This window comes from Myotis nattereri (genome assembly GCF_964212035.1).
Source record: "Myotis nattereri genome assembly, chromosome: 2".
NCBI classification, from domain to species: Eukaryota; Metazoa; Chordata; class Mammalia; order Chiroptera; family Vespertilionidae; genus Myotis; species Myotis nattereri.
In genome coordinates, this window is record NC_138076.1 from 91,599,664 (window position 1) to 91,619,954 (window position 20,291).

A 20,291-nucleotide genomic window follows, 5' to 3' on the forward strand; every position below is an offset into this window, starting at 1 on the left:
GGCTGCTTCTCTGTGTTTATTTCTATGTGTTTCCCAGTCTTGACACTATAGTCTTATGTAGTAGGTGTCCTGTGGTGCCCAGTGACATAGTCTTTCTGGTCACCTTAGCCAGGCACTCCACGAATGTTCCTTGTGTGGGTTATGTGTGACCTTCTGTTGTAGTTGAGCCTTGATTGCTGTTGGTGGGATTGACCCTTAGGTTGACTGGCTGTGAGGACTGGCCACCACCACAGCATACGATTTGCCGTGCAGTGGCTAACCCCATGGAACATGTTTCACCCTAGCAGGGTCTAGTACCTGCTGATACCTCCCTTTTGGGTGTGCCACTTGTTGAATAAATTAGGTGGTGTTCTGTTGTGGTCTGAAGCTTGCCACCAGATGTGTTCTGGGGCCTCTTAGGATGGTCTCTGGTGCAGTTTAGTGTCAGATGCTTCCTGTGACTGTCCTGGGGCTACCTGTTAGGCATTATAAAGCGATCACAGTTAGTAGCTGCCTGTACTGGGCCTGGATGCATATGGGAGGGACCACACTGGGAACCAAGGCTAGCTAACACCAGTATCAGGCCTGGGGCAGACCAGCAAAAGGTTCAAGGCACCTTGAAACAAGCCTCAGCCTCTCAGCTGCCTCTAAGGCTCAGCTGCTGACGTGCGGAATATGAGTTGGGTTAGCCCAGTCGCAAGGAGTCATTGGGGTGGAGCTGGTGGAGTTCACCCGACTAATGCAGAATCAAGTTTTGTAACCAAAACACATGTTCGGCTGCCTGCCATAACAAAAGCCAAACTTGTGAGACAGGTGCTGGTGCAAATGGAAAGATGTTTATTCAGGTACCGTGACTTGGAAGAACAGTGGACTCCTGTCTCAAAGACCATTCCCCTTCCTGTTCAAGCCTGTGGTTCTTACAGGGATAGGGAGAGGATGGATTTTTTTTCTATTCAGTTATTTTGCTAGCTTTTGGCATGCTCAGGCCCTGTCCATTCATCTTTCTAGCGTTTGTGGCAGGCCCTGTCCATTCATCTTTCTAGGTTTTGGTGTGCTTAGTGTAAGAACCTCTCCTTGGACCATCTTGGCCAGTGTGGAAGACTCCCCAGCACTCCCGGACTGTCTGTGGTATCAGGATCAGTGGGGAGGGTGGGGGCCACAGGACCTGCTATCAGGAAGCCCTCAGGCCATCACCTGGAGCTGGATATGGCACTCTGAACATCTTGAGGAGCCCATTGGGGCACCCCTAGATCCTGGTGTGCCTGCATCCTCTGTGCAGACCCTATGCGGCCTGCCTCTCTGAAGTGGCAAGCCTGGCCCATTCTCACCCTGTCACTAGCTGCCTGCTCTCCAATTGACTGTCTATAGCAGTGGTTCTCAACCTGTGGGTCGCGACCCCTTTGGGGGTCGAACGACCCTTTCACAGGGGTCGCCTAAGACCATCGGAAAACACATATATAATTACATATTGTTTTTGTGATTAATCACTATGCTTTAATTATGTTCAATTTGTAACAATGAAATTGGGGGTCACTACAACATGAGGAACTGTATTAAAGGGTCGCAGCATTAGGAAGGTTGAGAACCACTGGTCTATAGTAACAATTTGGGTGTGTCAGGGAGGCTCAACACAGGAGCAACGGCGGTGTCCCTCCAGCCCCCACCCTGAATCCACACAGTTCAGCCTCTCCCTGCTTGTCTCTGGCAACCCCAAGCTTCACAAGAATTTCTCAAGAGTTTTAAAGGAAAGACTGCCAAGCAGGCTCAGGCTAATTGCCCCCAAAACAGCCTTGAGCTATGGGTGAGTTGGATGGGGCAGGGTCTCAGTGAGTCATCAGGGTAGAGCTAGCAGAGTTCATTAAGCCAATGCTTGTTCAGATTTGCCCAGGGAGGGAGGGCTCAACACAGGAGTTATGGCCCCTGTGGGCCATGTGGGAGGAGGGTTCAATACAGGGACAATCACAGAAGTCCCTCCACCCCTTACATGGAAGCCACCCAACTCAGTCCCTCCCTGTATATCTCTGATGCCCACCAAGCCTCTCTCCCTCTGCCAGTGCTCAAGGTGAGTGCCTGCAAGTGAAAGTTTGTGTGTTAGCTCCTTAAGAGGACACCTGGGTTTCCAGCAGCCTTTTATCTCACTGGCAAAGATGGAGGAATTCCTGCTGATTTCCACAGATGAGTCCAGATGTCATATGGTCTCTTCCTCCTGGCTCTGGTGTTTTGGGCTGGGGAGCCCAGCAGGTTGCTGAGACTCCTTGCTCCTCAAGGGGAACCTCTGCAGCTGAGATATATCTTTGGACTCTTAACCACTGCACTTGAGTGTGTGGCCAGCCTGTTTTGTGTCTACCATTCCTACCAGTCTTGACACAGCTTCTTTTTTAAAGATATATATTTTTTATTGATTTTTTACAGAGAGGAAGGGAGAGGGATAGAGAGTTAAAAACATCGATGAGAGAGAAACATCATGAGAGAGAAATATCGATCAGCTGCCTCCTGCACACCCCCTACTGAGGATGTGCCCACAACCAAGGTACATGCCCTTGACTGGAATCAAACCTGGGACCCTTCAATCCACAGGCCGACGCTCTATCCATTGAGGCAAACCGGTTAGGGCAACACAGCTTCTTCTTTATATCCTCTAGTTATACGACTTCTGTTCAGCTAGTCTTAAAATGGTTATCCAAGTTGGTTGTTCTATAATTTGGTTGTAATTTTGGTGTGTTCATGGAAGGAGGTGAATACAGCATTCAGCTACTCCACCATCTTGACTGGAACCCCTCCTGAAAGATTTTCTAACATTTTTTGTAATGAAGATCTGCTGGTAATTAATTCTAAGTTTTTGTCTGAAAAAGTCTTTATTTTTGAAAGATATTTTCACTGAATATGAAATTCTGGGTTGCTTAGTTTTTCTTTCAGTATTTAGAGATATCACTCCATTATTTCTGGAGTGATAGCATGACAAGAAAGAAGTCTTCTGTTATTCTCATCGTTATTCTTCTGTGTGTGATGTATTTCCACATTTCCCCTTCCCTTCTGCTACAAAGTTTTCTGTTTGTTTTTTAGCAATTTGGAGATAGCATGTACAAGCTTTTTGTTTATTTGCTTTTTAAAATTTATATGCTTGGTGTTCTCTGAATGTCTTGGTTGTACTTTAGTGTCATTAATTAATTTTGAAGAATTCTTGGACATTATTCTATTTTTTTAATTCTATTTTTTCCCTTCTGGGATTCTAATTGCAAATATAAGAGACTATTTGATATTGTCCCACAGCTTTTAGGTATTCTATTCTGTCTTATTCACTCATTGTTTCCTCTTTGTGTTTTAGTTTGAGTGATTTCTGTTGACCTATATTGAAACTCATTGTTTCTTTCCTCAGCTGTGTTGGTTCTAATGATGAGACTGTAGGAGGCATTCTTCATCTCTGCTACATACTTTTCATTTCTAGCATCCCATTTGACTCTTGTTAGTTTACAACACTCTGATGAAAATTTTCATCTGTTCATGTTTCTTGTTCACCTTTTTCACTCAAATCTTTAATATGTTCATCAGAGTTATCTTAACTTTTCTGTCTGATAATTCCAATATTTGGGTCACGTCTGAGTCTGGTTCTCTTGATTACTCTCTTTTTAAAAAATATATTTTTATTGATTTCAGAGAGGAAGGGAAAGGGAGAAAGAGATAGAAACATCAATGATGAGAGAGAATCTTGATCAGCTGCCCCCTCATGCCCCCCACTGGGGATTGAGCCCACAACCCAGGCATGTGCCATTAACCATAATTGAACCTGGGACCCTTCAGTCCACAGGCTGAGGCTCTGTCCATTGAACCAAACCAGTGATTACTTTGTTTCTTGATAGTTTGTTGTTTTTTTCTTGCTTCTCTGTGTGTTTCATAATTTTTGGTAGAAAGTTGGACATCTTACTTAGAGCTGTATATATTGATAAATAGTATTTTCCTGGAATTGGGCATACCCTGTTTTTACAGACCTTTAATGTGGGGATTGGGTCAATCTAGTAAGGAATGGTTACCTTCAGTGCATAACAGAGCTCAAAATTTTCTAATGTTACTTTGTGTTCACGGTAGGATAGGGTGGCCAGAGGGTTTTACTCCACACTTCTGTTGTATCTCAGCTTTAGGCTTGAGTCTGCATATCAGGGAGTTTTCACCTGTTACTCTTGCCCCTGCCACAGTAGTACGTTGTTGGCATTTGATACTTGGTAATCGCTAATACGGTGCAGGGTTGAGGATGGGCTGTGGAGGTTGGAGAGCATACTCTTGTGCCAGTTCAGTCTTAGTCTTAGGCAAGTACTGTGCCCCTGAGTCTCAGTGCTGGGGCCTTCTTGATGATCCTGCCCCTCCCTAGTGGTAGAAGCCCTCTAACAATCAAGGCCCAGGATATTTTTTGCTGCTATCTAGGAGTGAAGGATTTTCTTCTCTTTTTATTTCCTCGCAACACTGGGTGCTCTTAGAGTGACAGGGTTTTCTGCCTTGCCTCCAGTGGTTGAGGCTTTTGTTGATAGAGCAAATGGGGAGGAGGATCTGGGTGAGGTTTGAGTATTTCCCATAGTGCTGTCCCTTCCCTCCTGAGGCCTCCAGCTAGAGAGGGAGCCTTTTTCTACTCTTGCACCTCCCGTAAGTCCTTCTTGTGAACCTCTGGTGAGATCTGTGGCCTGCAAGTGGGTAAAAACCCCTCTTGAGTTCGTGGCTCCCAGGGGTTCTGTGTTTTCATGCTAGCCCCAATTAGGCAGTTCATTACATTCTTATTTAATGACTTCTCTTCACTGGCTTGTATGAAGCCTGGCACCTGCCCCAGAAAGCAATGTTTGCATCCTGTCTTTCCTTAGAGGAGCTGTCTTTCCTTATATTTCAGGCCATTTGGCTGCCGTGTGACTTTAGTTCTCTGAGGGTTCTAGAAAGGTTAATATTTTGAAGTTTATTCAGCTTTCATTCGTTTTACAAGCAAGGGCAACAACACTCTTTCCAGCTTCTACATCTTTGAGAATGTTTTTATTTACTGACTTTTCAAGGCCCAAGATTTGAGTTTTGCTGCTTCATTTGGGTGCAATTAAATTTTGATTCTCAAATGAACTAGCATTAAAAGCATGGCTAATGTCCTTGCAGAAACTTGGGGACTGTGGCAGCCGTGGAGCCAGTGTAGTGCCACGTGTGGGGATGGTGTCAGAGAGCGTCGCCGCCTGTGCCTGACTTCCTTCCCCTCCAGACCTGGCTGCCCTGGAATGTCCTCGGAGACCTCCCGGTGTTCCCTGGAGGAGTGTGCTGGTAGGTATTCTTCTTCCTTTGGGGGTCTCTCCCAGAGAGATTGTTGAGCCAACGCCTGCCTGAAAATGACCAGTCTGAGTTCAGGAGTGACTCATAAAATTCTGTTATTTCTGTTGACTGTACTAACCCTGTACTCATTAGTGTGTCATTGACTGAGAATAGCTCGTAGTGAGATGACAGGGCACTTAACACTGCAGAAGATAGGAAAATGACAAATAAATTTATCTAAATTAAAGGTTCAGACATATGAAATTATTTTTTAAAATATAAAAATGGGAGAGGTGATCATTTTCCCCCAAGATTTTTTGTCTTTACTTTTGTTTTATTTCTCCCTCCTTTACTTCTCCTCACCAAAATTGTGGAGAAACATTAAAATTTTATTCTTCCCATCATCCCAGAGAAGCTGCAAGGGACCGCACAGTCCAATGTTTGTCGAAATGGGGAAGACTTATCCCCTGATGGCCCTATATTTATACTTACCAGCCCTACCCAGGAGGAGAAGGTGGGGAGAGTTCTTCTTGCCATCACCAAGAGATTGGCCTTCTCTTCACCCTCTAAGCATCTTGAAGGCTCAATAAGAATTTGATGCGAATTGACTCTAGATGTAATGCTCACATGGCTCAATTAGTTTGCTTTAGTCTATGGAGTGGAATCCAATTCATTTGCCACAGGTTGCAGTAATAAAGAGCCCTTGTTCTTCCTATACACCATTCCACCTTCTGATATATAACCAGTTGCCCATTAAGTTGGCCAGCCTTTGCTCTGGTCCTGACTCTTAGATAAAATCCTCCTGTCAAGTCCTGACTTTTCCCACTTTCCAACTCCAGGTGAGAAAACCATTCCTACTTCCTTGTCCCTTCTCATCTTGAGAAGTTAGCTGTTTTTCTGTGCTTGGATCTCAGGGTATCTTTTAGCCAAAACTACAGGCACCTGGCAGCACTTTGGTCAGTGCCCAGGTCTGTGACCTTAGAAAATCCTTCTTGCTATCTTGTTTTTCCAGCCAGTGCTACAGTCCTTCTTCCCTTTATTCCAGTTTCCTAAAGATGTTCTCACCTCTGTATTTTTTATATTACAGCTTCAGACCCAGGCTCTTTCCTAGCCCTGAGCTTGCCTCTCTTTTTTCATAAGCCTTGGGCCACACCCTGAGTCTGTCCTTTTTCCAGTTACCTCTCATACTGTTTTCTAAGGCTTTCTTCTCTGTCTACTCTTTTCTTTATAAGTTTCCTCCACTTTCCACAGTTTTTTCCTTCTGTATAACTTTCTTCAGATACATTTATTCCTTTGAATTCTGAAATGTCAGGTTGTGTTAACATATTCCATCTAGAGTTCATAATTCTCAAGTGAATTTAAAGTTAATTGCCACTGGCTTTAACTGCACCTTGATATTATTGGAGTGACCATTTACTGACCATCTGCTATGTGCCAGCACTTTAAATACATCATCTCTAGAACAAAATAGATCCAGAGACATAGAAGCATGGAACAGTCTAATCTCAGAGGGAAGGGGGGGAGGGGGAGTGCAAGGGAAGAAATTAACCAAAGAACTTACATGCATATATGCATAACCCATGGATGGACACAAGAAAATAGTGTGTGTGGTGAAGGCCTGGGGAAGGGGATCAGGTGTGGGCTAGAAGGTGTCAATGGGGGGAAAAGGATGCATCTGTAATACTTTCAACAACAGTAATAACAACATCAAATACATCATCTCACTTAAAGCTCTCACCTCTACAAGGGAAGGATTCTTATACTGGGCTCAGATCTTGAGAGCGTGCTGCCTACCCAGCATTTTCCTAAGTGCCTTGCACACATGAAGTAAGTACATCGTTATCTTCACATACAGATGAGGACTTTGTGGCATAGAGAGGGTGAGTGACCTGCCCAAGACCATACAGCTGGAAATCAGGGGACTAGATCTGACTCCATAGTAAGCTACCTTTCTTGAATACTTTGCCTTTATATACAGGCCAATGTAGCTTTCTAGAAACAACCTGAAATTAGCAATCATTTTTTAAAATATATTTTATTGTTTTTTTTACAGAGAGGAAGGGAGAGGGATAGAGAGTTAGAAACATCGAGGAGAGAGAGACATCAACCATCTGCCTCCTGTACATGCCCCACTGGGGATGTGCCCGCAACCAAGGTACATGCCCTTGACTGGAATCGAACCTGGGACCCTTCAGTCCGCAGGCCAATGCTCTATCCACTGAGCCAAACCAGTTAGGGCTAGCAATCATTTTTGAGGATATGTGATGTTATTTCATGTTCTGGCATCTAAACTCTTTAATAAGTGGGAATTAGAAATCTGTACTTTATAAATTAGCAAAAAGGGTAAGTGCTACAGGCATCCCTACTTCTTCTATAGAGGTCCTCAGAAAAATGCTTATGTGGATAAACATGATAATTTCTTTCAAGTGTTCTCTGTCTCCTAATCAACCTACCTTCCACTCCTTGAAAATATAGAGATCTGTTTGCGGGCTACTTAGCATCAAGAAATCTACATTTCAGGTGAAAGAGGAAAGACTAGATGAGGCCGAGATGGACTAGGGTGGCAGCTTTTGGGCTTTTCACCTGCTGTGGCTTTGAAGGGATCCAGCCATGTCACAGATAACAGCTAAGTGAAGAGCCCTCACTTAGCTGCTATCCGTGAGCTCAGCAGCCACTGAAGATGAAAGAAGTGATAAGTCAGGAAACAAGTCTTTCATTATTCAACTATTTTCACTTGGTTGAGGATTGAGAGTTTTGTTTGGCTTTGAAAGGATGTTTTCATGCCAAGGTCTGAGTCTAGTTCTTTGTTAATTTGGTCCATTTTGTTCAACACAAGAGGAGGAGGATCCAATTGCCATTGCACCCACATTCCGTAGGTGCATATTGGTCATTTTGCTATTACCTTTTAAATAATGAATTGATTAATCATTCATTTATTGAGTACCAGTTATGTGCAAGTTACCGTGACTGGGGTTGATAATATATAGAGAAGACATACCCTGTCTGGAAGGGGCTTATGATAGGTTGCTCAGCAGATACTTAAACAGGCATAATATGCAGTACAATATAGAGCCTGCACTGATAAAGGTATCCACAGCTTGCTATGGAAGCTCTCAGAGATGATAGCCCATGCTGGGAACACCTCTGTTCTCGGAGGAGGTGATATTTGAGCTGAAGTTGGAGAGCTGAGGAGGTGCTACTGAGGCGAACTTGGTGAGAAGGGAACTTTTAGCAAAGGGAGGAAAGCAAGCATGGAAGAAGATGGTCCGGTGAAGTGGCTAGAGGACAGTGTGCCAGGAGGGAGTGGTAAAAACAAGGCTGGACAAGCTGGCAGGAGCCAGATCCTGAGGGGCCTTAACGGTGTGGACATGTGTTTGGAGGGATCTCTTTGCTGTAGTGCAGAGTACAAACTGGGGTGGGGAGGAGTGGCAGCAGCAAGGTCTGTTAAGAGTTTCCCAGTGACCCAGGTGGAAAATGAAGCCCAGTGTGGGTTGCAGAGGAGGGAGGGATTCACAGACCCTGGAAGTGGCAAATGACAGAGAGGGAAGCATCAGGATGAAACCCAGGATTCTAGGACTGGCCAGTGCACAGACAGTGCTGCCATTCCCTTGATATCAGGTATATTGCAGGAGGCACAGGTTCTGGGGAAATATGGCGAGTCTTGGGCATGTGGAGCTGACAGTGTTGGTGGGACATTGGTGGAGAGAGAAAAGCTAGTGGAGCCAGGATGGGACCTAGACCTCCCTGGCTCCAGAATTCATGTTTTTCTCTCCAAATTAGATAAGTGAGTGTTATCATTGAAACCAAGAGGAGAAAAAGTCACAGAAGTGTCAAACAGTAGCAAGTGCTGCAGGGTTCAAGAAATTCCAGGAAGGAACTCCTTTGAATTCAGCCATTAGGTTATTAATGACCTCGACAGAAGCCCTTTAAACCAGCAGTCGCCAGCCGGTGGTCTGCGGACCACTGGTGGTCCGTGAGGTCCAAAAGGTTGGTGAGCGCTGCTTTAAACCACTGGAATCCCCAGGAGCCAGAGGTGAGGATGTGGAAGTAGTAAGTCAGCAAAGGTGGACTCCTCTTTCTGTAAGTTTAGCAGGGAAGACAAGGAACAGGCTGTGGCTGTGGCAGTAGTGAGAGGATTCCAGAGATGTCTTTTCAGAGTGAGAAGAACTTGAGCATGTTTCTGTGGCACTGCATGGAGGAGATGCCGGAGATAATTGGTACCGAGGGGCAAGCCCCCTGGAGAAGGGCAGCCTAGAGAGCACTTGGTGTACTTGCCTTTATAGGAGAACACTTCTAATTCTGTAGAGAAAGAGGTAAATAGAGGTGCAGTTGCTGGTAAGTTTGTGGCGGGGAGAGTATAGCAGAAGCAGCTTGGGTGCTCTCTAGGCCAGCCTTGCCTGGTAGCTTCTATTTTTTGTGTGACCTAGCAGACTGCCGAGGAAGAGGATTGGATAGGGGGGTTGAGAACGTGTTGAAGCTTTGAAGCAGTATTGTAGATGTTGGAAGAGAGAGTTGCTTAGGAATCCATGGAAGGATTTGGGTACTGTCAGCAAGTGGAGGTACTGGCTTGCTGAGTGAGTTATTTTCTTCACCAGGGCCTGGCTGCAGCAGCTGGAATTCACATGTCTGAGTTTATCTAGGAATGGACTTTTGTTGTAGAGCAGGAAAAGGGGTATAACTCAATATTAGAGGTCAGAGAGTTGAGTTGTAGGGAGAGAAGAGAGACCAGGATGTGGCTGGCAGATTGGGAGAAAATGGAGGGGTTGCAGAATCAGAAATTGCAGTGCGCTTGAACAGCCAGTGTAGTGACAGTGAGTGAGAGGGAAACAGCCAGAAAGCGGGCTATGAAATGGAAGCCTTCAGAAGAGGAGCCACGGCAGGCAGTGGGCAGGTGTGATATGTTGGGTGGACACCGAAGTCACCTAGACGGTCCTAGCTTTGGGATGGGGAAGAAGACGGGGACCCAGGTCCTAGCGACTGATGGCTGCCACGAGGTTGGGAGTTTACAGTATTTAGGGAGGAGTAGGGGAGTCATCTAAGTGGATGGCTTCTAATAAAAAGAGTAGAAGTTTTGTATGGAGGTGAACGAATTGGTTGAAAGTGGCAACTGGAAAGGAGAGGGAGGACACACCTGTTGCTGGCCCTGTTTGCTTATAAAGTTGGTGTCCAGCTTCCCCTCAAGAGTGTGGAGGAGAAGCTGTGCCTGCGGTCATCCAGGCCTCAGGTAAGGCCAGGAGGTGAAGGGGGTGTCTGGTGGAAAGATTCTGGATGTTGACGAGCTTGGTTGTCAGGTGTCCCAGAGGGACCATAGGAAGGAGAAGAGAGCAGTGGGAGGACAGGTCCAGGGCTGGTGACAATAAGACAGAAAAAAGATCAGACAAGTGACTGGAAGGACTTGAATGGCGGACAGTGACCAAGGAGGAAAGAGAGGTGAGACCTGGTGGCATAAGTCGGTCTCAGGTTCCCAGATATCTCAGTGGCAGTTCAGGCTGCAGCCTCAGATGGCGTCTGAGTATTGGTGACACATTTTATCTCAGTGGCAGTTCAGGCTGCAGCCTCAGATGGCGTCTGAGTATTGGTGACACATTTTGGTGACTGTGGGGCAAACCAGTTTGAGAGAGCAGGGAAGAAGAAGAAAAAATCCAATGCCACATGGAAGTATGGAATGGGAGTGGGGAGCTGGAAATGGCCAAGTGAGAATGAGGAGGCTTAACACTTAGGAAAGTCAGTTCCTGGATATTAGAAAGGTAAACTGAGTGACATCGTCAAAAGTCTTATTTTCACGTATGAATTTCTCTTACAATCTACTTAAATTATTTTGCATTTTGAGTTTTATACTTGTAAGAATTTCCTGATGTACACCTATCTCAAAGGTACCCTTAACTATTGCTGTCCCATGTACCTTAAATGAAAACTTTCATTTTACCTTAAAACTTTCCTCATGCTGCTTCTGTGTAGAAAATTGGAGGCAATTGTCAGGAGGAGCTGTGAGCCCAAGTCACCTTTATTGTGGCTTATCTGGTCACCTCACTTCTATGGGTCTCCGTTTTTTAGTTTGGTTTAAGCTGCCAGCAGAAATACATAGTCAAGACAAATTCTAGTCCTTGGTTAGTTTACTTTGTCTTTAACTGCTACATAATTAGAGCAAGCCACTCAGAGATCTTAAAATAATGCAGAGAAAACAATTCTAAAGAACACATTTGTTTTTCCTTTTTTTTTTTTTTTTTTTTTTTTTTGTAGTTTTCCAGCCATCTAGTCCATCTCCTCTTCAGCCCCAGGGTCCAGTGAAGTCCAACAACATTGTGACGATCACTGGGATATCCCTGTGCTTGTTCATCATCGTTGCCACCGTCCTCATCACGCTGTGGAGGAAGTTTGGCCGTCCCCCAAAGTGTGGCACCCCCGCCCGACACAACTCCATCCACTCCCCAAGCTTCCGGAAGAACTCCGACGAGGAGAACATCTGTGAGCTGAGCGAGCAGCGTGGGAGCTTCTCGGATGCAGGTGACGGGCCCTCGGGGAGCCCGGGGGACATGGGCATCCCCCTGACCTACAGGCAGAGTGTGCCAGTGACTCCTGAGGACGAGGCCTCTGGCAGTGAGAGCTTCCAATCCAATGCCCAGAAGATAATCCCCCCTCTATTTAGCTACCGGCTTGCCCAGCAGCAGTTGAAGGAGATGAAGAAGAAAGGCCTGACCGAGACCACCAAAGTGTACCACGTGTCTCAGAGTCCCCTGACAGACACCGCCATCGATGCTGCCACGCTGCCCTCAGACCTGCCCTTAGACCCAGAGAGCCCAGAAGACGCTGCAGCAAACAAGTTCCGGATCAAATCCCCTTTTCTGGAGCAGCCTGCAGTGGGCGCCGGGGAGAGGCCTCCCTCCAGGCTGGATGTGCCTGTCTCTCAGGCCAGTTGTGCTGTAAGCCCCAGCCAGACCCTAATCCGCAAGTCACAGATGAGGCACATGGGCAGCCGAGGGGGGCTGTCGGAGAGAAGCCACCCCAGGAGTTTTCATTTCAGGAGGACGGCCAGTTTCCACGAAACCAAGCAGGCCCGGCCATTCAGGGAGAGGAGCATGTCCACGCTGACGCCCCGGCAGGCCCCGGCCTACAGCGCGAGGACACGGCCCTGGGACCAGGCCGAAGGCAGATTTAGACCTCAGAGTCGAGGTGCTGCCCTATTTCCTGAGAAACGGGACCATTTCCAAGGAGCAAGTGGAACCAGTGCTCCATTAAGCTCTCTCCCTAAATCCTGCACCTTCAGGCAGCCCATGAGGAAACCAGACCTAGGGTTTCGCCAGGCAGGATTAGTGGCAGGAGGTGAGAGAGCAGAGCCTCCCAGAGCTCGGAGGGGCCCGTCCCCCAGTCAAAGGAGTGTCTCAAGGAAGCAGCCTTCACCCACTGCTCCCAAAGATAGCTACCACAGGGTGAGCCCTCTGAGCCCTCCTCAATGTAGAAAAGACAGGTGTCAGAGCTTCCCGGCTCACCCGGAGTTCGCCTTCTATGACAACACGTCATTCGGCCTCACTGAGGCCGAGCAGAGGATGCTAGACCTCCCCGGGTATTTTGGGTCAAACGAGGAGGATGAAACCACAAGTACACTCAGCATGGAGAAGCTGGTCATCTAGTCCACGCTCAGCCTGAGACTACACCTGGTGCCCTTTGCCCAGCGCGTGTTATCAGCTGCTCGCGTTATTCTGTGGATTGTTCCGTGTAACTGTACAGTAGGACAGAATGGAGGCAGGAAGTAACGTGTGTGTGCATGCATTGTAATTCATAAGAAAGAGGCTATTTATCCTGAACTTTTCCCTTTGTTATCCTATTTCTATTGGTTTATTACTAATAACTACAATAATAAAATTTGAACGAGTGAAATAGGGCTTGGTCTCTCATGTGGATATGAAAGATGACAGAAGGTGATTTGTGAGTGGGAAATGCTGTGAACACTTCTTCGACGGTTTCCAACTTGAAACAAATTTGGGAGCCTCAACTGTAAAAAGGGCTTGAACAAAGTGAACTTGCTAACCCAACTCTGACTTCTAATTTATTGTTATAAATACTTAGGAATGTGACACCTACAGGGGCATTATTGAACATGTTTTGCTAATTAAGTCAGTTCTGACTATTATGTGGTCGGCTATCTGGACATGGTAATACTGCGGGATATTCCAGAAGAACTTTCAGGCCAGAGTTGGGTGATAGCTTATGTGTTTTTTTTTTTTATTCAACCAAGAGTTCTGGTGACTTGTCACAAAATTATGAGTTAATTCTGCTTTGGAGAAATAATATAAGAAGCCGATTGTTGAGGTACTGAATCAAATGAAGACCTATCCATACATCCATCATTGTTCTGAGCAAAAAGTAAACATTTTGGAAAGGGAGGTATTGTGTCCTGAAAGAGCGTCAGCGGGAGCATGAGCAGTGGGTGCTGTCCACCACCCTGCCTGCATCAGCATGGCTGCCAAGACCCCAGGGGCTGTCTGAAACTGGATGTGTCTGTTTCTGAAGATAATGCTATCATATTAATCAGAAAGTATGTGAACTAATCCCAGGTATATGGAAAGTAGGTGGACTAGATTATGCTCTTACGGCTTAATCTTTTTTAATTGGAAGATAGAGTAAAGAGGAAAGTCTTTTAGAAATTTAGAATCACTTTATTTTCTGATTCAATCTGCCTGTCACATTTTACAGATGAGGAATTTGAGGCTCAAGGAGGGGAATTCACTCCTGCAGAGGTGGATGAACATGGACTCATTTTTACTCTAATTACTAAGCTCTGTGCTCTACCACCACAGCCTTGGCAAGTCTTCTCTCACAGTGGCAACTTCAGGAAAAAGCTGGCCCTTTGGCAGGAGGAGGACAGAGAGATGCCTTTACTAGTTTTTCCCAAAGAAAGGAAGCTTTCTGCTGCTTGATGTTAGAACTGGTTTTTCAACTTGCTTTGTTTGGAGGTGAGGGCTACACAAAGAACCTAAAGGTTGGGCTCCTTCAGTGGAAGTCTGCCATCAGGTACCGCGTGGGCACTCTGCAGTAGGGTGTATTCTGCAAGAGCAATCTCAGCCCTTGAACCTAAAGCCTTATCTGCATACACTTGAGTAGCTGCACTTTCCTTATTGTTCCCCATGACCTCTCTAGCTGCCACACCCACCCTGCCCGTCAGCCTGTTTTCCTTCTTCCTCTTCGTGTTTATCAGGATGTCAGCCTGCTGGCAAGATTTTGGAGACCATTGGAGAGCATGGAATTAGATGGGACAAAAAAAAATCACAAATGCAAATACTGTATTTTTTAAAGTTTCTCTTCTGTTTGTTGTATTAGTGCTTCATTTGTGCCATTATTATTGGAAATTAAAACATACTTCCTTTTGGCAATGCTTTAATAATAACTATCTACCTTTCAGGAACAGGAGGAGTAGATTATTCAGTGGTGTCTGACAGCTGGTATGTGCTGATACAGAAAAGAGGAAACCAAACTTTTTAATTTCCATTTTCTTTGTTTATCATACTAGAACGCTTTGTTCTCTTGCCAAGTTCACAGGTTTGTTGCCATCCTGTGAGGACAAAGGGTACATACTCACTTATTTCAGACCTCAGTGAATAGCTCTACAGTGTCAGACCAAAATATCCACAAGGAATGTGAAGAGTCAAGAAAAACACTATGAACAGAAGGATTTTCTGTTAAATTATGTTCTTCCACAGTATTTATTTGTCTAAGCTAATATCACAGTTGCCTAATACCAGCATATACCACATTCACCATCTATCTAGTCCAGTGTTCTGTGCCTCTTGCTAAGAGTCAGTCTCTACATTTCATAGTTAAGTTAATTTGGCCTCACCTCTGAGAAACAGAAAAGTAGATGCTTCAGCATTGTCTTTGGTGGATAAGTGCTAACCTTCATTAGAAATAATCTTATATTCTGCACCATGTGTCCCTAGGTCCTAACCCCAGTGGCTGCCATTAGGTAGGAGCTCAATAAAGATCTATGGGACAAAAACGAGCTACTCAAAAGCCCTCAAACTGTATTTGTGGTTGAACTAGAACAATTCTAATACTTTAAATATTAAACCATTGTGAATAGGATGTGTTCCTATGGGATATTGTAGAATTTTAGTTTCTAGAAGTCCCCCAGAATGAAAGCCTCACCTTTTGGGGATATTACCCTCATTGAAGAAGAAAGTATCTCTGGAGCCTATTGTAGTGTCTGTACACAGTAGTTGCTTAATAAGTATTGGATGTTTGAGAAAGTGGCATCCAAGTGAATGGTGTCCCCTACCTGTCTAGTGAGTCTCTTCCATTCACTCCACTACTCTGGAGTCTGCCCCACCTCTTTGGGGCAATTGCTCCCCAATTGTGACTTCTAAAGTGGATTTGATAGTGCCCAGAGCATTCAGTATGCCAAGCCCTTGCCACCACTACCTGAATGCTAATCCAGCCCTTCCTATCAATTTTTTCTCCTCAAGCACTAGTATACTTCATCCTGACCCACAAAATATAAAACTGCTACTACTTTGATGATTTCTCATTTTATTCTAGATATGTAACTTGTAAAGCGACATTGTACGGTTTGTAGCCTGTGCAGTCTCTGAGTCATTTTTATATACAAATGACACTGTTTAAATATTATAGTATTATAGAAACATAGTATTATAATACTATAAATGTATACCATCTGAGTATACACTCAGGTCATACCAGCTGAGTCATGATTTGGACAAAAATAAGTAGTTTGGCACAGTCAAAAGCATACAAGTTGAATCCTGGCCCTTCTCTTTCTGGCTGTGTGATCTTAGGCAAGTCATTGAATCACATGAGCCTCCCTTTTTTCAGATGTAAATGGGATAACCCCTGCTCCTATTATTGGTTTAGGGTGGGGACAAGCATACATAATTATTTCCTACCCCCCCCCCCCCAGGACTCAGTTAAAATTATAGAAAAGGTACAAGATCAAAAAGTTTAGAAGACAAAAGGATAAGTGATTTCAATGAATTTCTTTAAAAAAATATTTTTATTGATTTCAGAGAGGAAGGGAGGGGGGGGGGGAGAGAGAGAGAGAAACATCAATGATGAGCCCTAGCTGGTTTGGCTCAGTGGATAGAATATTGGCCTGCAGACTGAAGGGTCCCAGGTTCGATTCTGGTCAAAGGCACATGCCCAGGTTGCTGGCTCAATCCCCAGTGTGTGTGTGTGTGGGGGGGGGGGGGGGAGGGGGCAGCGGTGCAGGAGGCAGCTGATCAATGATTCTCATCATTGATGTTTCTATCTCTCCCTTTCCCTTTCTCTCTGAAACCAATAAAACTATATTAAAAACAAAAAAGAAACATCAATGATGAAAATCATCAATCGGCTGCCTCCTGCACACCCCCTAGTGAGTATTGAGCCCACAACCCAGGCATGTGCCCCTGACCGGAATCGAACCCAGGACCCTTCCATCCACAGGCTGATGCTCTATCCACTGAACCAATGAATTTCTGTAAGACAAAGTGCATGGGAGAACACCAAGTGGAAGAAATTATAGGTCAGGTTATGCTTGGAGGGCCAGAGAAGATGAGGGAGCCTCCCTATGTGGTAGAACCGTGCAGAGGTTGGGGATTGTAGGTTGCTAGAATGAAGAGAAGACAGAGACAGTGAAGATCTGTATATGGAATGGTCACCCTCCATCACTGCTCCTCAACTCGGGTGCCAAGAACTCCCTGCAACTATGTGTTCAACCAAACACAAAAGCAAAACTAACCAACCAACCAGGAAATGGCCAGAGGGGACTTTTCTAAAAACAGTGAAGGATCTTTCTGAGGAAACTTGGGCAGTTGGAGCTGTCATTGGTATCCTAGTGCAAAGCCATCTGTACTCTGGCATTTGGAGGCCTTGCAGTGGTTCTCAACCTTCCTAATGCCGCGACCCTTTAATACAGTTCCTCATGTTGTGGTGACCCCCAACCATAAAATTATTTTCGTTGCTAATTCATAACTTTAATTTTGCTACTGTTATGAATTGTAATGTAGATATCTGATATGCTATATGTGTTTTCCGATGGTCGCGACCCACAGGTTGAGAACCGCTGCTAGAGCAATGATCAGATTTCCGACTATTCACCCTAAATGGAAACCTGCCAATCAGCCAGTTCCAATCATGGTTTAGAGTTCTAGTCGGCCTTTCTCCTGTGTCATTTTTCAGAATAGCCTGACAACTGAGAATCTCCAAACATTTGAGAAAGCCTACAGTATGATGAAGAAAGATAAGTAGAGAAAAACTGACCCCAGAGGAAACATATAATCTAGGAAATTCAAGAAAAATTGTATAAAAACTCTGCAAAACTAATTATAAAGAATGTTCTTATTTATTAAAGAAGAACATAATGCTGTTAAAAAAAATCAGAAAATGGGAAGGAACCCTAGGAAATGAAATATTTAATAGGAGATTGCAAGCTAAATTAGAGAAAATCTCCCCAAACCTGGAGCAAAAATATGTAAAATATGAAAGTATTACACACACACACACACACACACACACACACACACACAGAAGATCAATCAAAAAGGGGGTCCAATAAGAGTAATAAGAATTCCAGAAAGAGCTGAGAAACCAAGGGGAAAAGACATTAAAGAAATGATACAATGAAAATTTCCAGAATGAAAGATGTGAACTTTCAATCAAAAAGGGCCTCCTGAGTTATGATTAGGGGCAATGGGAAGGGTCACATATGACTTGGAAGTTTTAGTTCAATAAGCTGTACAGAGAAATCCTAAGAGCTATCTTGGGATGGAGGAGTGCAAACTCCTACAAAAAACAAAAATCATGTTGGCATTAGATTGTTATTAGCTATACTAGAAACAATGGTATAATATCTTCGAAATTCAGCGGGAAATAATTTTCAACCTGGGAAACCTATGCTTAGTCAATTACAGTGGGGCCTTGACTTACGAGTGTCCCGACTAACGAGGTTTTTGAGATACCAGCTGTCTCTCGCGATTTTTTGCATTGAGTTAATAGAGTAATTTGAGTTAACGAGCTCCTTAACGAGCTCGGTCTCAGAACGAATTAAACTAGTAAGTCAAGGCCCCACTGTACTAGTGACAAATTACTAAAGACGTTGTTAGACATGCAAAGACTGAGCTTACCTGCCATACGCTTTTTTCTTGAGAAGTTATTTGAGCACGTACTCTATCAGTAGCATAACAGAGCAATACCAGGAAGACATGGGATTTTAAAAACAGCAGAATAGGGCTCTCGGAAAGCAAGAAATGTCACAGAACATAGAGTTGGAGGGGCTTGGAGATACACGACAGGCAAGAAATGCATGCAAAGAAGAAAAACTGGAAAATTTTTAAAAGACTCAGTACAAGTATGAACCAAATTAGAACTGGATGTCAATGGTCTACAAAAAGAAAAAGGGGGGCAGAATTCTAAGCAATAGATAGAATGGGTAAGATGGTACAGGTTTCCTCTTTCAACAAGCAAAGAAAACACTAGGGGAAAATGAAGCAATCATGATTTTGAGCAGTTGAGCAGCACAGGGCTATGACACGATTACAGAGAAGGAAACACTTCCTGGTTCTGTTGCAAAGGAAAGTTTTCATAAACTTAATGCTGTTTATGGGTTACTGTCTGTTAGGCTCTAACCTAAGGACAAACTCTAAAAGACTTAGTTATGGATATAGAATAATGTGTAAGTACTCTTCAGTCATGGAAACCTCAGAGTAAGAATACAGTTGGCCCCCCCATATCTGTGAGTTCTGCACCCGTGGATTCAACCAACCATAAATTTTAAGAAATCCAAAAAAACAACAACAGTATTTTCTATCTGAGTTTGAGAATCTGTGGATACAGAGGGCTGACTGTGCACTGTTCTACACCATTTTATTTAAAGAACTTGAGCATCCATGGATGTAGGTATCCGAGGGAGATCCTGGAACCAATCCCCTGCAGGTCTGTAAGAATTACAGTATAGCTTTATAAAAAGTTTGGAGGTAGAAGTAGAGGTGGGTAGTCTAGCAGTAGGAACTCAAATATCCTCCTCTCACAAAATGAAGAGCCAAGAGATGCTCTCTGTATTTGAGAGATTTAAAACCAAAAGTTTAAGGAAATAAGTGTTGCAAAAGCAAACAATAGAACTACTAGTAAAAATAGTGATGTGTGTGTGTGTGTGTGTGTGTGTGTGTAGGTGACATTAAGTAAGCTGAACCTTCATCATTGCTAGAGTCAACAAGTAATGTTATAAATAACAGCTCAGTCAAATCTGTACCGTGCGAGAGCATCAGCAGGAAAATAAAACCCAGGAAGGTGAAGTGGTTTCACTTGCAAAGCGTGATTTGAGGCTGGGAATTGAAAAGCAAGGAACCATTGCTTTTTGTTGTAAATCCTTCTGTGCTATTTGCCTTAAAACACACACACACACACACACACACACACACACACACACACACACACACCTCAAATCAAACCAAACATAACAATGCTACCTTACAGGGTTATATGCGGGTCAGGGATAATCTATTACTAATTCCTGGAAATGTAATCAGTGAGTCATCTTGAGGCAATAGAATTTGCTCCTGATGTTGCTACCAACTAAACCCCCAAACTGCCCACTCTCTTTGTTTTTCTTCCTTGGGAATCCCGGATGGCTCATTCCCACAGCTGCCCTATCGTGTCTACTGTTACTATTTCTGTGGCATTCCAGTGGTGAAAATTGTCTCTCACTGCCCACCTCTCCTCTGGATGCCACCTCAGCTGCTGGTGTGGGGGTCCCACTCCTTCAGTTATTGATATTGTCAATTTCTCTCACAACTTCTGCCAAAACATATCAAACACCTTATTACTACAAATTGATCGATATAAATTTATTTTATCAATTCAAATACATGCACTTAGAAACTTAATTTTTAGCCTACAATCATAATATTACTCAATTAAAAATATAGTTAATCATAAACAAAACTTTGTATGTTTTTGCTGTTTCTAAGCATTATAACCATAGAACCACTTTAAAAATATTTTTCTTTAAAAATAAAGCAATATTGCTCATTATGAGGCATTTGAAAAATAGACATAAT

At 44.1% G+C, this 20,291-nt stretch overlaps 1 protein-coding gene across 2 annotated transcripts in view; it reads left to right on the forward strand.

Moving 5' to 3' along the window:
• THSD1 (thrombospondin type 1 domain containing 1) overlaps positions 1–14,621 on the forward strand; it is a 53,341-nt gene extending 38,720 nt beyond the window's left edge. The window contains exons 3-4 of one of the 2 annotated variants that reach the window (XM_081082814.1): positions 5,101–5,259; positions 11,488–14,613. In XM_081082814.1, coding sequence (XP_080938940.1) covers positions 5,101–5,259; positions 11,488–12,875 — 1,547 coding nt within the window. In that variant the 3' untranslated portion in view covers positions 12,876–14,613. Of the gene's footprint in view, positions 1–5,100; positions 5,260–11,487 lie in introns of both variants that reach the window. The other variant, XM_081082815.1, reaches the window with a different exon arrangement.
• The last annotated feature ends 5,670 nt before the right edge of the window (positions 14,622–20,291 follow it).